Consider the following 12,914-nt stretch of genomic DNA (forward strand, 5'->3'; position numbering starts at 1 on the left):
TATTGTAGTTCGAAAATGCTTTCGAACTTTCAAAGATGACGCTCAATATTCGAATTATGCATTTTCGAACTCGCTCGCACCACAGATCACAATTCGAATCAAATTTGACAACTTGTTCGATTTCGAAGTATTTTCGAATGTGGCCAAAAATGTTGACATAAGCATTATAGTTCGAAAACCCTTCCGAACTTTCAATAATTAGCACGCTATATGCTCAATTTTCGAAACATCAATTTTCGAACTCGATTGCGGCACAGCAATTGATTAAATTTCAAACCAAATTTTACCAAACGGTTGAAGTTGCATTCATTCGACATCGAATTCATCTTCGAACTTTTCGAAGTAGTCTCAATGTCTGCTATCGAATGAAATATATACGTTTTCGAACACTAGCTCAGATAACATTTCAAGGCAGCATTGGTTTGATAAGAAATTCAACTATTTTCGAATATTTCGAAATACAAAAACTTTTCGAAGTTGTCTCGAAGCAACACAGGCATGTTGCCATTAATAAATTAATTCAAATTTTCGAACCTCATTCGAACTCAATACTTGACATTCATTTCGAATCCATTCGATCTGCTGCAAGCAAATTTAATGTTGCCTGCTTTCAGGCGCAAGCGAAAGTGAGCGTGTATATGTGTATGTGTTTTATTTACAGGTAAGCAAAATAAATTGCTTTGCTTTCAGAATTGTACTTTCAAATTTCTTATATTTATTTCCTTGCTCAGCTTACAAAAAAAAAATAAAATCGAACTTTAACAAACGATTTTCTTCTTTTCTTTTTAACTAGAAACTAAGGAGCTGGGTTTTCGTATGTGTGAGCGTGTGTGTGTATGCATGTATGTGTTAGTGTGTATGTGGCTCTGAGAGTTGATCGTGAATGCAGTTAGTTTAGCTGAATGGAGGGCTGCAGGGCCCACATACTAGTCTATATGTATGTGGCATATACACACACATATATATCATCAGGTATGTTTGTGTTAGTAAATATGTATATATATATATATATATATATATATTTGGCTCTGTTATCAAGGCTTATACATACATATATGTATATAAATAACATATATATATATATATATATATATATATATATATATATATATATATATATATATATACATAACTCATTAATATACAAGGCGTGTGTGTGTCTTTTGTATAGGGTGTGTGCAGGTGTCTGTCTGTCTGTGTGTGTGTGTGATTAGCTAGAGCTATGCCTAAATATGATATAGACTTATTGAACTAAGCGTTAACAAACTTTTTGATGTTGTCATGGATTAACTACATAATTAGTGGAGGTTTCGTTATCCAATCAAACTCCGGCTTCTGCTTTATAAATATATATATATATATACATATATATATATATATATATATATATATATTTATACATGTGTGTATGTGTGTGTATGTTTGTGTGTGTCTTTCATATTTATAGCTAGTTTTTGGTATCGCTTTTTATAATATTCTCCGGGTCCGGCTGCTGCTGCTCGTCCTCCTGCTGCTGTTCCCGCTGTCGATCCTGCTTCGCGTCCACCTCGACCTCGTTGGCTGGCGTTTGCGTTGTCGCCTCGGTCATTGTGGCCGGATGCAATGCGGCCGGATGCAATGTGGCTTTGCTGTCACGCTGCATCGATCTGTCGCGCTTGTGTTTCGATTTCTGTCGGCGCTTGTGCTCCCTGTCCAGCTTATCGAGAATTTGTATCTTATCCTTTGCCTTGATATTCAATGGCAAATGCAATAGATTCCCCTGGCTGGATGTGGGCGTCGATGGCTGCTTTTTGTTTGGCGTCGGCGGCGTCGATTGCGTCGACTTATCCACCTTGCGTTCCAGCTCCAGATCGATCTCCACATCCGAGTCCAGTTCAGTCTCTGAGAAAGATAGCGAGTTGCCAGCCCGTGGCACCTGGATGCGATGGCGATCCTGCACAAAAAGAGAGCATCAGGAGTTAAGAAACAGTTCGAGTCTGGCATATAGCAACTTTACCATATTGAGAGTCGTTGGCTCCGAGATGTAGCCATCAAAGTCCTCGTCCTCGCTAAATATATCAACCGCATTCAAGGCATACGTCTCGGGCAGCTTGCAGACGATCTGCGCCAGATCAATGAATGTGTATTCATTGAGGGAGGCGTGGTTGCCACGCTTTGGCGGCTCCTTGTTGAACCACTGATTGAAGCGACCCAGGCGACCCGCCTTGGCCATATTATCAAAGTAGTTCTTGCCAAAGACGTAGCCCACGTCGCGTATCTCATCGAAGCTGCCAAAGGCGAGTGTCTTATATTTATCAATGGGCGGCCGTATGTATTCGCAGTAATCGGAGTTTTTCACTTCCTGTTATAAATAGATGTCAGAGGGATTACTGAAAATGTTAAAAATATTTTCAATCTTATCCACTTACCTCTAGTTGCCGCACGCAGGACACGTAGGCTAAGCGGGACTGTATGTCGGGCAGATCGGGCACTTTCACTGGCGACGTAAATGGATTCCACTTCTTGTAGAGCAGCCACCAGCCGCTGAGATCGTCGCCATAGTTGGTCAGATCCGTGTCGTCCTGTGAGCCCACATCGATGGCAATTATGTGTGCGGCGCCCAGATTGTGCATAACATCGGCTACGTTGTTGTTTTAACATACAAATGTTAAATGCATGTAAATGTTAGCAGAGAATGTTAAAGTGTTGGGAGAGCTATTGATTGACTGAGTAGGTCCAGTGGACGCAGAGTGTTGGATTCTGTTAATGTAACAGTTACGGGTAATGTTTCTGTTAACAGTTATCTAATACAGTGTTGGAATCTCTTACATGTACTCTTACTGTTACTGTCACTGTTATACTGTTACTGTTACTGTTACTGTAAATGGTTACCTGGCACATTGTTCGTATAGCATCCATCGAGCAGCAGGTGCCCGTCACGATAATCACAGAAGGGCGGAAAGACGCCGGCAATAGACATGCTGGCACGGCAATAACGCCACAGATGACCTGATCAAACGGTACCACGCACACATACACATACACGCACACAAAAGCGCACGAACGCACGAACGCACGCACGCACGCCAAATGGACAATATGTATGTGTGGTCATGAGAGTAAGTGAGAGTGGCACACACACATATACATGTGCAAATGCATATTCGTGTGTTTAGTTTTGTTTGTATGTGTGGAGGTAAAAAGAGAAGAGGAAGAGAGAGAGAAAAAGAATACACAATTTTATTGCCGTCGTTGCTGTGTGAATGTATCTGTATATGCAAGTTTGTTTGTGTTTGTGTGTAGGTGTGTTCGTGTGCGCAAACGAAATAACGGTTTTATGCATATTTACTGTGGTACTAAGCTACGGATCAAAAGGGTTTAAGGTGTTTGTTTGTACAGCACCAAAAAGTACATCAAATAAATCACATACAAATACAAAATACACAACTCAAAAAGTCCAACAGCAACTAAATGTGTCTGCTTCAAATATAAACGTAATCATAAATATGTAAGTACATCTATGTACATACGCATGAATTTACATGTGAAACGAAAACCAAAAATATTTGCAACTAAATCCATGTGTCAAAAATCTATATATGTGTGTGTGTGTGGTGTGTGCGAGCGAGATCAACATCAAAATGTCCAATTGGAAATACGTTTCGGCATTGCCAGCAGTTGACAGCAGCGTTGCCAACATAATGGAAAATGTTATTGTGCACGCAGGCAATCAGGGGGATCAGTGGGTAGGTATACAGCGGAAAGGGAGAACAAGTATGCAATGCAATGCAATTAACAGAATACAGTTACAGTTACAGTTATACAGTCATTGACAAATAATCCGACACTCTGCGCTCTCTCTTTCTGTCTGTGCCACCAATAGCTCTAAATTGAAAATTGATATTGAAAGAATAAATTATATCGGATGTGTTTCAATTTTGTTGTTTTTTTTTTAAGTTGCTAAGTTGCTAATTGCTATTTACCTGGCAAATTATTTACATAGCCGCCATCCAGCAGAAGATGTCCATCTTGTGGATCGCATAGGGGCGGCATATAGCCGCTGAGTGACATTGAGGAGCGCACATAACGCCACAGAGATCCTGCGACAGTTTATTTTGGCAAGTGAGCGAGCATGTATGTGTGTGTTTGTATGTTTGTGTAAGTATGTGAGTATTTATTGTAAGTGTTTTCGTGTGTGGAAAGAGAGAAATAAAGAGAGAGAGGAAAAGAGCTTTGAGTTTGAGCTTTTCTTGTGAGCGAGCGACAGAATATTATTGACCAATCACATTTCGTTAATTAATTAAGACTCTATTTGGTTTCTATTTTATTATATATATTATATTCACTTGGTAGCATGTTAGTTTCTAGCTAAGACACAAACACGTACACACAAATAGGACAGTCAGCAGAATGAGAAAAAAACAAGAGCAGCACATTTGACAACAGACAATCCAACAAGATTGAGCATTTACGTTAAACAAAAATATAAAAAAAATTAAAAAAAATAAAATAAAAATATCCTGAATCGCGAATTGTCAGCCTTCAGCTCCTTCTATAAAAAGATACTAAAAATTCCCTTTTCTTCGCAGGAAGAATAACAACTATAACGACAACAACAACAACAATAACAACGACATGAATTACAAGAAGAGCTTTGAGGATGTCTCAAAAGAGCTACCACTAGATGGCGTCACACAGAAAGAGTAAAATATGTCGCTCTTAAATTGGATTTGCGTAAACGTCTCTCAGTTGGTTCATATATGTATGTTTGTACATATTCGTGCATGTGCTTATGTATGTATAAATGTGTGTTCGTGTTCTTTCTACAAGCTACATTAAAGAATCAAACACCAAAGCGAAAAATAATATAAACTAAAGCAGCATTAAGCACTAATAAACGCATATATATATATATATATATATATATATATATATATATATATATATATATATATATATATATATATATATGTACGTACATAGCAAATATAAGGAAATAGAGAGTGAAACGCAAGCTAGCTATTACACGAGCAGCAAAATGAGTAAATGAGTAAATGAATAAATGAGATAGCAACAGCAGCCAATGGGATACTCACCGTTGGTGTGAATGCGATGGCAACTGGCCGTTATGTCAGTGGTGAGCGTGAAATAGGGTATCCACAGATCCTCAATGCTCACATCGCCAAAGGTATCGTGTATGGTCTTATTGAATTCACGGCCTGAGAACATCGATGTTATGGGGTATGTGAGGTCCAGTAGTTGAAGGAACCATTTTGTCATTTTCTGTAAAAGGAAATTGGGTTGAGCAATTGACAGATTTATATAGTAGATAATACGGTTATCTGAATGTAAGCAAACCAGTATCTTTGTACACATATTAACATACTTTTGACCATTCGCGCGCCTTCTGCGTAACGGTTGTTATGTTACGCTCCGAACACCAGAGGGCGCCCATTAGGGCGCCAATGCTGACGCCACCGACCATATCAATGGGTATGCCCGCCTCCTGTATGGCCTTCAGCATGCCAATATGGGCAGCACCGCGAGCACCGCCACCACCCAAGACCAAGCCAATCGAATTGCCAGTCAGCCAGCGAGCCAGACGAGAGAAATCGGAATGCATGTTCGGCTCAGACAGCAGCACGCGGCTATAAAGATCATTCTAAGGGGCAGAGACAGACGATTAGATGGAATGGAACGAAATGGTTATGGCCATAAGGAATGCTGCCTACTCACAATGCGATATTGACTCTTGCGGGTGAAGATGCGTTTGACACAGAGCACATGATGATGCTTGGTCACCCAGGGACGTGCATTGAGCCAGCTAAGCGTGTTCGCTGGCTTGGCGTTCGTTGTCTCTGGATAGAGCAGGACGAGCTCCTTTTGTGTGCGCATCGCGAGCTTATCGATTTCCCGCTCGAATTTGCCAACCATATGGGAACGCTCGCCCAGGCCAACAATTAGCACCACATCGGCTTGACGCATGCAGCGCTGTGTCCAGGGACTCAGCGAACTGTCGCATTGATAGAGCGTGATTATGTTGCGGTCCTCCTGCTGAGCCAGCCACGAGGTCAGACGGTATTCGTTGGACGCCTCAAATATATTGTTGCCCAACTGCTTGCGCACCACCTCCGATGTGAGACGCAGCACAGGACCTGCGACAGAAAGCAACAGGATTACAAACAACATCCAAATCAATTGAAATCAAAGTAAAACAGAGATGGAACGGCTAGCCTCTAAAATGATTGTACCTCTCTCTAAATACACATATCCAGACCAAATCTCTTTCGACGGATTGGGTCTAAAGCGACCCAGAACTTACCAATGGCACAGAGTGAATGATATAGCTCGTAGGTGAAGGGTGTGATTGGCACATCGTCTGTGATGGGGACGAGTGCCACTGTTGAATATTTGTGCGTTACGGGATTTGCCTCGACGGGTGCACCGGACGCATTGGCGCCGCGTGTCTGCATCGAGCCAAGGAAGCGATGGCTCAGGAAACTAATTAGCCGAGTAACCACAATCGGATATCGCAATTTGATCGCATTGAACAGACCCTCCGGCAGTTTGGCCAGCTCCGAATCGCGCACAGCCATCACCGTTGTGGTGCGCGACGTTTCGGTTATCATTTCGACAATGCCCACCAGATCGCCTTTGCCGTATTCGCCGATGATCTCCTTTTTGCCGCCGGGATGTGTGATAACCGAACGCATGCGTCCGCTCAGCACAATATATGTGCTATCGCTGCTCTCGTCCTGCCGATAGACGGCGCGTCCCGACTCCAGAAATATCCAATCCAGAGCATAATCACACTGACGCACCAAAGGCGACAGGCGACGCACCACTCCATTGCCCAAATCGAGCACAATGCGCGGACGCTGACGCATGATTCTGTCAGTGTTGGAAAGCGTACGAAATATATATGTAAAGAGCACAAGTTGAAGGATTACGGCATTGATATCGAACGTATTACAGGGTATACTCACTGATAGATGGCAGCACGCCGTATATAGGCGATGCGGCTATTGCTGCGCGCCCTGATGGTATACGCACTCGCCTCGCCGGTGAGCATGGCCAGGCCGCCAACAATTTCGCCGGGATGCACGAAATGGATGAGCATATCGTTTTTGCTGTCCTGTTTGGCGGCACGTGTGGCATCCGCATTGCTTTGATAGACGGCCAGGGTGCCGGTCATCACAAACCAAATGCACACATCGTCGGCATTGCCCTCGGTGATTAGCGTGACATTTGGCTCCAGTTCGCGGACCTCAACGAACGGCTCAATAATGCTAGCATCCTCTTCGCTGAGGCCAAGCTCACGGCGCAAACTGTCGACGGCAGATGACTGCACGAGACGCTGATCGATGTTGGTGATGGTGACGTTGGCATTGCCCGTGCCATTCGGTGATTCGGCACCACTGCCAGTGGGTGTAAAAGTGCCTGAGCTGCGGCGCGTTCCACTGGTCGAGACGCCGCTCGACTGCTGCTGCTGATGGTGGTACAGATCAATGTAGGGCGCATCGCCGTGCACCTCGGCAAAGAGCAGGGCACTGGCGTTCGGATTGGGATCCGGATCGGAGAGTGTATGCTCCTCGCGTGACAGCCGTGAGACTGGCGATGTTGTTGGCCGTGAAACCATCGCACGTGATGCCTGCGATGTCTGAGAGAGTACCGTTCCAGGTACCGACACGGGCATTGGGATGCTGCCCTTGATTCGCATATGATTCTGCACGAGCTCCGCATTAAGGCCTAAATAATTACGCAACGCTGTGAAGAGCACACGCTGCAGCCGTATCATTATCACCTGTATCACACGTATCATCACATCCGGATTTTCGTTGAACACCTCCTCGAAAGCCTGTCGAATTGAAAAAGAGTTCGTTTAACGACAATTTCGGAAATTCCATCATATATACCCTATATGGAGCATTTACCGGGCATCTGTCACTTATTTTGTATTATTCATTTACAGGGTATCTGTCAGTTCAACTAAACTCAGCTATTGGTTGTTCTCTCTTTCCTCGTATCTCTATCTCATACTCCCGCTTTCTCATCCTCGGTCTCTCCTTCTTTGTTATTCACTCTTATCTTTCGCTCTTTCTCCCTCTCTTTCACCTTTTTTCGCTCTCTCTCTTTCACTCTTTTTCTCTATCTCTCTCTTTCACTCTTTTTCTCAATATTTCTCTATATACCTTTATCTCTCTTTTTTTTCTATTTCTTTCTCTCATATTCTTTCTTTCCCTCACTTCCTCTCTCTTTATCTTTCTCTTATTGACAGTCGACAACATTACCTGCATAGGCAACCGAATGACAACCGACTTCTCCATGGCCTTGGCCGTAACCGTCTTGTAGTAGCTGGAATTCCCAGATAGGACATCGATGAAGCTAAGCAACGATGTCACCGATTCACCCTTGCGCACCGTTTTCAAGGAGAGTGTGCTGCCATCGGCATTGCAAATGTAGACATTGATCATGCCCGACTGGACGATGTAGACGCTGTCATCCGGATCGGTTATCTTGAACAGATAGTCGCCGGCCATTAGCTGAAGCAGTTGGGTGTGCTTGCAGAGCTTCAGGAAGATCGGCTTCTCGAAATGACCAAAGATGCGAATACTTTGGAGCATATAGAGAGCATCCGGTGGCACACGATCGCTGCCATCGATGGTCTCCTCCAGATATTCCGCCGGTGGTTCAACTGTCTTCATTTCGAGCGGACGATTCTCGCGCTGTAGCTGTAGGATGCGGCGAGCGAAGCGCATCACTGCACGACGTTTATATCCCTTGCCGCTGCTGTACATTTGGCCGCTGACGTTTTTCATTTTGCGCAGCATGCGGCGACCATAGAAGAGCATTTTGTCGCGTTTGCGAAATCGCAAGCCGCGATGATCGCCGCCAGAGGCGGCGGTGACAGCACTCAGCGAACGGGCATTCTCATCGCGCAGGCGCACCGTGGCAAGACGCTTGAAATACAGGAACCAGGCAATAAACAGTACTCCGATAACCAGCAACGCGCCATACCAGTACATCTGCGGGCGGATATCGATATGAAAATAAGAAAAGCAAGAAAAACAAATATCAAATGTGAGAGAGCGATAAACATGCAATAGAAACAATAACAAAGAACAATTAAGATGTCGGCGGCACTGATTTCTGAATGGCCTTGCAGACAGCCACATGTAAATGCGATAGATCAATTTGTAACCATTGCCATATACATTCCTATGTATATGCATAAAATAAGATAATGTACGCCGTTAGCAGCTACGCTACTCACTGCAACGCCATTGAACAAGAGCATAATAAGACTCAGACATTAGCATAAAAAAAGTGTAGCGCATTAGAAACTTCTGCTTGCCTGTCACTTTTTTATGCAGAATAGCAGTAATGCATGCTTATTCTTATGGGCGAGCACACTTAAAAATCCCCCACTCACTCACTCACTCATTCACTCTCGTACGCGCTCTGTCGCGCTCTCATTCCTATGCTCTCCCTCTTGTGTCAATTGAGAACATTTTTGCATGCACAGCCGACGGCGATGTTAATATTGACGCGTCGCTGCCAACACTTGTTGTTGCTGTTGTTGGGCCCTCTGCGTCTTCCGCATTTAAATTTGCATTTTCTTTGCTTTTGACATTCGCTGTCGTTGCACTTGCGTTTGTTATTGTTATTTGTTATTTTTGTTGCTATTCGTTTATGATTTATTTCTGTAACAGGTTTCAGCATATGCGGCAAATAGAAAATCAAAACAACTTTGGTGGCAGCAACGCTGCAGCGGCACAGCGAATGTCAAATTGAAATCGCGCATACGTAATAAAGCGCAATCATAACAAAAAGCGATTGATATTGTCTTATTTCCAGCTAATTCCAAATCGCTGCTGCGTCGACACGATAACAAAATTTTCTATATAACTCTCAATTCTCAGTATGACCATGCTACAAAAATATGAGTACTCCAAGTATACATATATCTATGTATGTGTACTCCAAGTATACATATATCTATGTATGTGTGTAAGTGTGTGCATGTACTTGAGTATTTGCACGCACCTGCGATGAGTTCTATTATTGTACACATACATATATACAAGTGTTCTTCTACCCCTTAAAAAAGAAGGTAAAGAGGGTGTATACTCAAGTACAGCAAATGTCTGTGACTGACGGAAAGAACTTCCACAGATTCTATTACATATGTATACATATGCTCATATCATGTACATGTATATGAGTGTGAAGAATCTATTATAGAATTGTGAATATCGAATGTACCTATATATAATATAGACTAGCAGAATGCAATATTTACATGTGTTTCTATAAATAAACATTAACACGCTGCGCCGCAGCGTTGCTGTTTACAGGGTAGCGACTAGTCGGGCAAACTGAGCTTGGGCTCCTCCTTTGTGTCTTAGACCGACGCTTGGCAACAAGTCACAAGACAAGGCTCTCAATTGATTTGGCCCTAAGGGGTTAATTGAATTATAGCAAACTGATTTGGATATCTTTTCTGTTGTGTGTGTGTGTGTGTGTGTCTGTGTGTGGGGGCGGGTGCGTTGCTGCTGCACGTGCGTAGCTATTTTTATGTGATTTACCCAACTAAATCCAATTGAAACTGTCATTGACTGTCTAATCAGCGTAATCAGTTATAGCTGATGCGCTTTCGGGGTCACACTTTAAGCTATTATCACTGCTGTGCCCAACGATAAGACAAACATACCCATACACCTACACATACACATACGTGTGTACATGCAAACTCACTCATATAAATAAATAAATATATATAAATAAATAAATATATATATATATATATATATATATATATATATATATATATATATATATATATTATGCATATTATATATATGCATGATTGTATCTTTAAGCATGTTTATATAAGTTAGCAGCTTTTGTCTGCGAATCAAAACACGGTGACCGAACGTTTTATGTTGACGGAAATGTGCGCAAAGCAAAATGCCAAACACACACACACACACGCAAGACGCGTATGTATGTTTGTATGTAAATCTGTATGAATATAGCTTGCGCGTGTGAGTTAACATAAAAAGAGATGAAAATAAGACAAGCCAAGCAAACGCAATAATAACAGCTGCTGCTGCTGCTGTTGTTCAACGATCATCGCTTATCGCGCCGAGCAGAATCACCAACCACTTGCACGTTATCCTGCTTAAACTGAACCGAACTTTGTACAAACACACACTCACACATGAGTCACGACGAGCCCCTCTCAAAACAAAGAAAGCGCAAACTGTGCACGTGTGTGTGGTGTGCATGCGAGTGTGCATTTGCATATGAGTGTGCTTAACATTGACTGTTGTTGTACTTTATCACTAACATTGGTTGGCTGGGAAACTTACCGTTGTGGCGATTTGCTTGAAGACATATTGACACCAGGTATCTGAGAATAATATGTTATAACAGCCGTTAACGCTCGCACGGAGCAATTCCAGGACATCCATTTGGTTTGCGTATGTGTGTCCTGCACATACGTCCTTGGTTATTTGGTTATTTGATTATTGTTTATTTGTTGCTATTGCTGTGTTGCTTCGCTGCTGCTTGCATTCACACGCCTAAACGTGCTCTATGTAATAATGTTTGTATTTGTCTTATATCAAATGCGGAACTACTATGTTGTGATTTTGTTGTTTTTCTCCTTGTGTCTCTAAGAGTGAGCGTGTATATGCGTGTGTGTGTGTGACTATGTATATGTGTGTTTGTGTGCTTGGTTTTTTTCTTTCTGTTTCTGGTGCTTTGTTTTTGTTTGAGCACGCGCTACACTCTACACCCCCACCAAATCGCAGCAGTGCGAATGAAAGAGAGCGTGCGGGACAGCAAGCGACGGCAGCAAAGAACTATTTGTTATTACTGTTTTTGTTGGTTGTTGTTGTTGTTGTTTTAGTGTCGCCGTTGCCGCTGCAGCTGCAGCTGCAGCTGCTTTGTCTAGTGCTGGTTAAATGGGTTTGAGTATTGGCTAGCGACAACCAACCCCCTCCCTGTTAACCGATTTGAGCGTTTCTTGTGCAATTTGTTGTTGTTCTTTACTTTGTTTTCTTAATTGTTTTATTTTTGTAATTTTTATTTTTATTTTTTTGCTTTGGGATCGCGTTAAATGCAATGCCGCAGTGATTAAATTGTTTTGCTGTTGTATTACTTATGCCTTTATCCGTAAGACAAAAAAAAAAAATAAAAAATAAAAATAATAATAAAATTTGCGAGGAAAAAACAATAAACGCTCTCCAATAGGGCCAAAGATTGTTTGGCAGGTCTGGTCTGCGGGCGGAATCAATTTGCTTGTTGAATGAAACTAGTGAAAAACGTCGCCTCTGAATTGCAGTCGCGTGTATTTAAAATATTTAATGTCGTTGTACACAAGCAGCACACAATTTTCACGGAAAAAAATGTTAAATAAAACTGCTGCTCTCGACTTAAATTTAAATTAACTGAGCATTATTTCGTTTCGAGTTTGATTCGCGTTGTTCTGGCTTTGGCTCTGGCTCTGCGACCAAGCTGTCAACTTGACTGCCTGCTGAGTCGTCAGCTGTTTTTTGGCCACTGTGAACTATGCGCCAGGGCTGCCAACTAGTGTGACAAATCGTTTGCCTTTTGACAACACTGTTACGCTAACGTTTCGAACCAATAACAGTTTACAAACAGCTGTTCTTCGTTCTTTCCTTGAAAACTTTAATTTGCTTTATTTCGATTTTAGCATTATGATTTTTTTCTCCTTATATTTGGCGTGCCAAACATAATTTGCGGCTCATAATTGACTTGTTTAAAATTGCAGAAAATCACGAGGCATGCAATGCAGAAATATATATTATTTTTTTTGACTCAAAATGCTGGCTAAAGAGAAATATGCAAGCGATTTGCAGCTACATACATACATATGTTTATATGTATGTGCATCTTAAGTATGG

The 12,914-nt window shown here is 42.2% G+C and overlaps 1 protein-coding gene across 2 annotated transcripts; it reads right to left on the minus strand.

Moving 5' to 3' along the window:
- Nucleotides 1–1,406: 1,406 nt before the first annotated feature.
- Nucleotides 1,407–12,151, minus strand: LOC111594269 (neuropathy target esterase sws). 2 transcript variants are annotated; one of them, XM_023307499.2, is made up of 11 exons: nt 11,355–12,151; nt 8,271–9,005; nt 6,966–7,837; nt 6,302–6,870; nt 5,716–6,134; nt 5,366–5,641; nt 5,076–5,262; nt 2,872–2,988; nt 2,409–2,620; nt 1,997–2,341; nt 1,407–1,933 (listed from the first exon to the last, which is right to left on the minus strand). In XM_023307499.2, exons 1-11 carry the CDS (start codon nt 11,454–11,456, stop codon nt 1,448–1,450), a joined length of 4,320 nt encoding a protein of 1,439 aa, XP_023163267.1. In that variant the 5' UTR covers nt 11,457–12,151; the 3' UTR covers nt 1,407–1,447. The 2 variants fall into 2 exon arrangements, with proteins under 2 accessions (XP_023163267.1, XP_030078851.1); XM_030222991.1 differs by lacking the exon at nt 2,872–2,988 and adding an exon at nt 3,963–4,079.
- Nucleotides 12,152–12,914: the final 763 nt, after the last annotated feature.

Source organism: Drosophila hydei, unplaced genomic scaffold (genome assembly GCF_003285905.1).
Source record: "Drosophila hydei strain 15085-1641.00,03,60 unplaced genomic scaffold, DhydRS2 tig00000090-arrow-arrow-pilon, whole genome shotgun sequence".
In the NCBI taxonomy this organism is placed as follows: Eukaryota; Metazoa; Arthropoda; class Insecta; order Diptera; family Drosophilidae; genus Drosophila; species Drosophila hydei.

What these genes read in the sequence shown, in the direction of transcription:
- LOC111594269 (XM_023307499.2), bottom strand. Translation starts at nt 11,456, where the DNA reads ATGGATGTCCTGGAATTGCTCCGTGCGAGCGTTAACGGCTGTTATAAC. An exon ending in TCATTCACTCTGTGCCATTG is followed by an intron (nt 6,135 to 6,301) that starts GTAAGTTCTGGG and finishes TTTCTGTCGCAG; the next exon opens with GTCCTGTGCTGCGTCTCACA. An exon ending in AGCCAACGACTCTCAATATG is followed by an intron (nt 1,934 to 1,996) that starts GTAAAGTTGCTA and finishes CTTTTTGTGCAG; the next exon opens with GATCGCCATCGCATCCAGGT.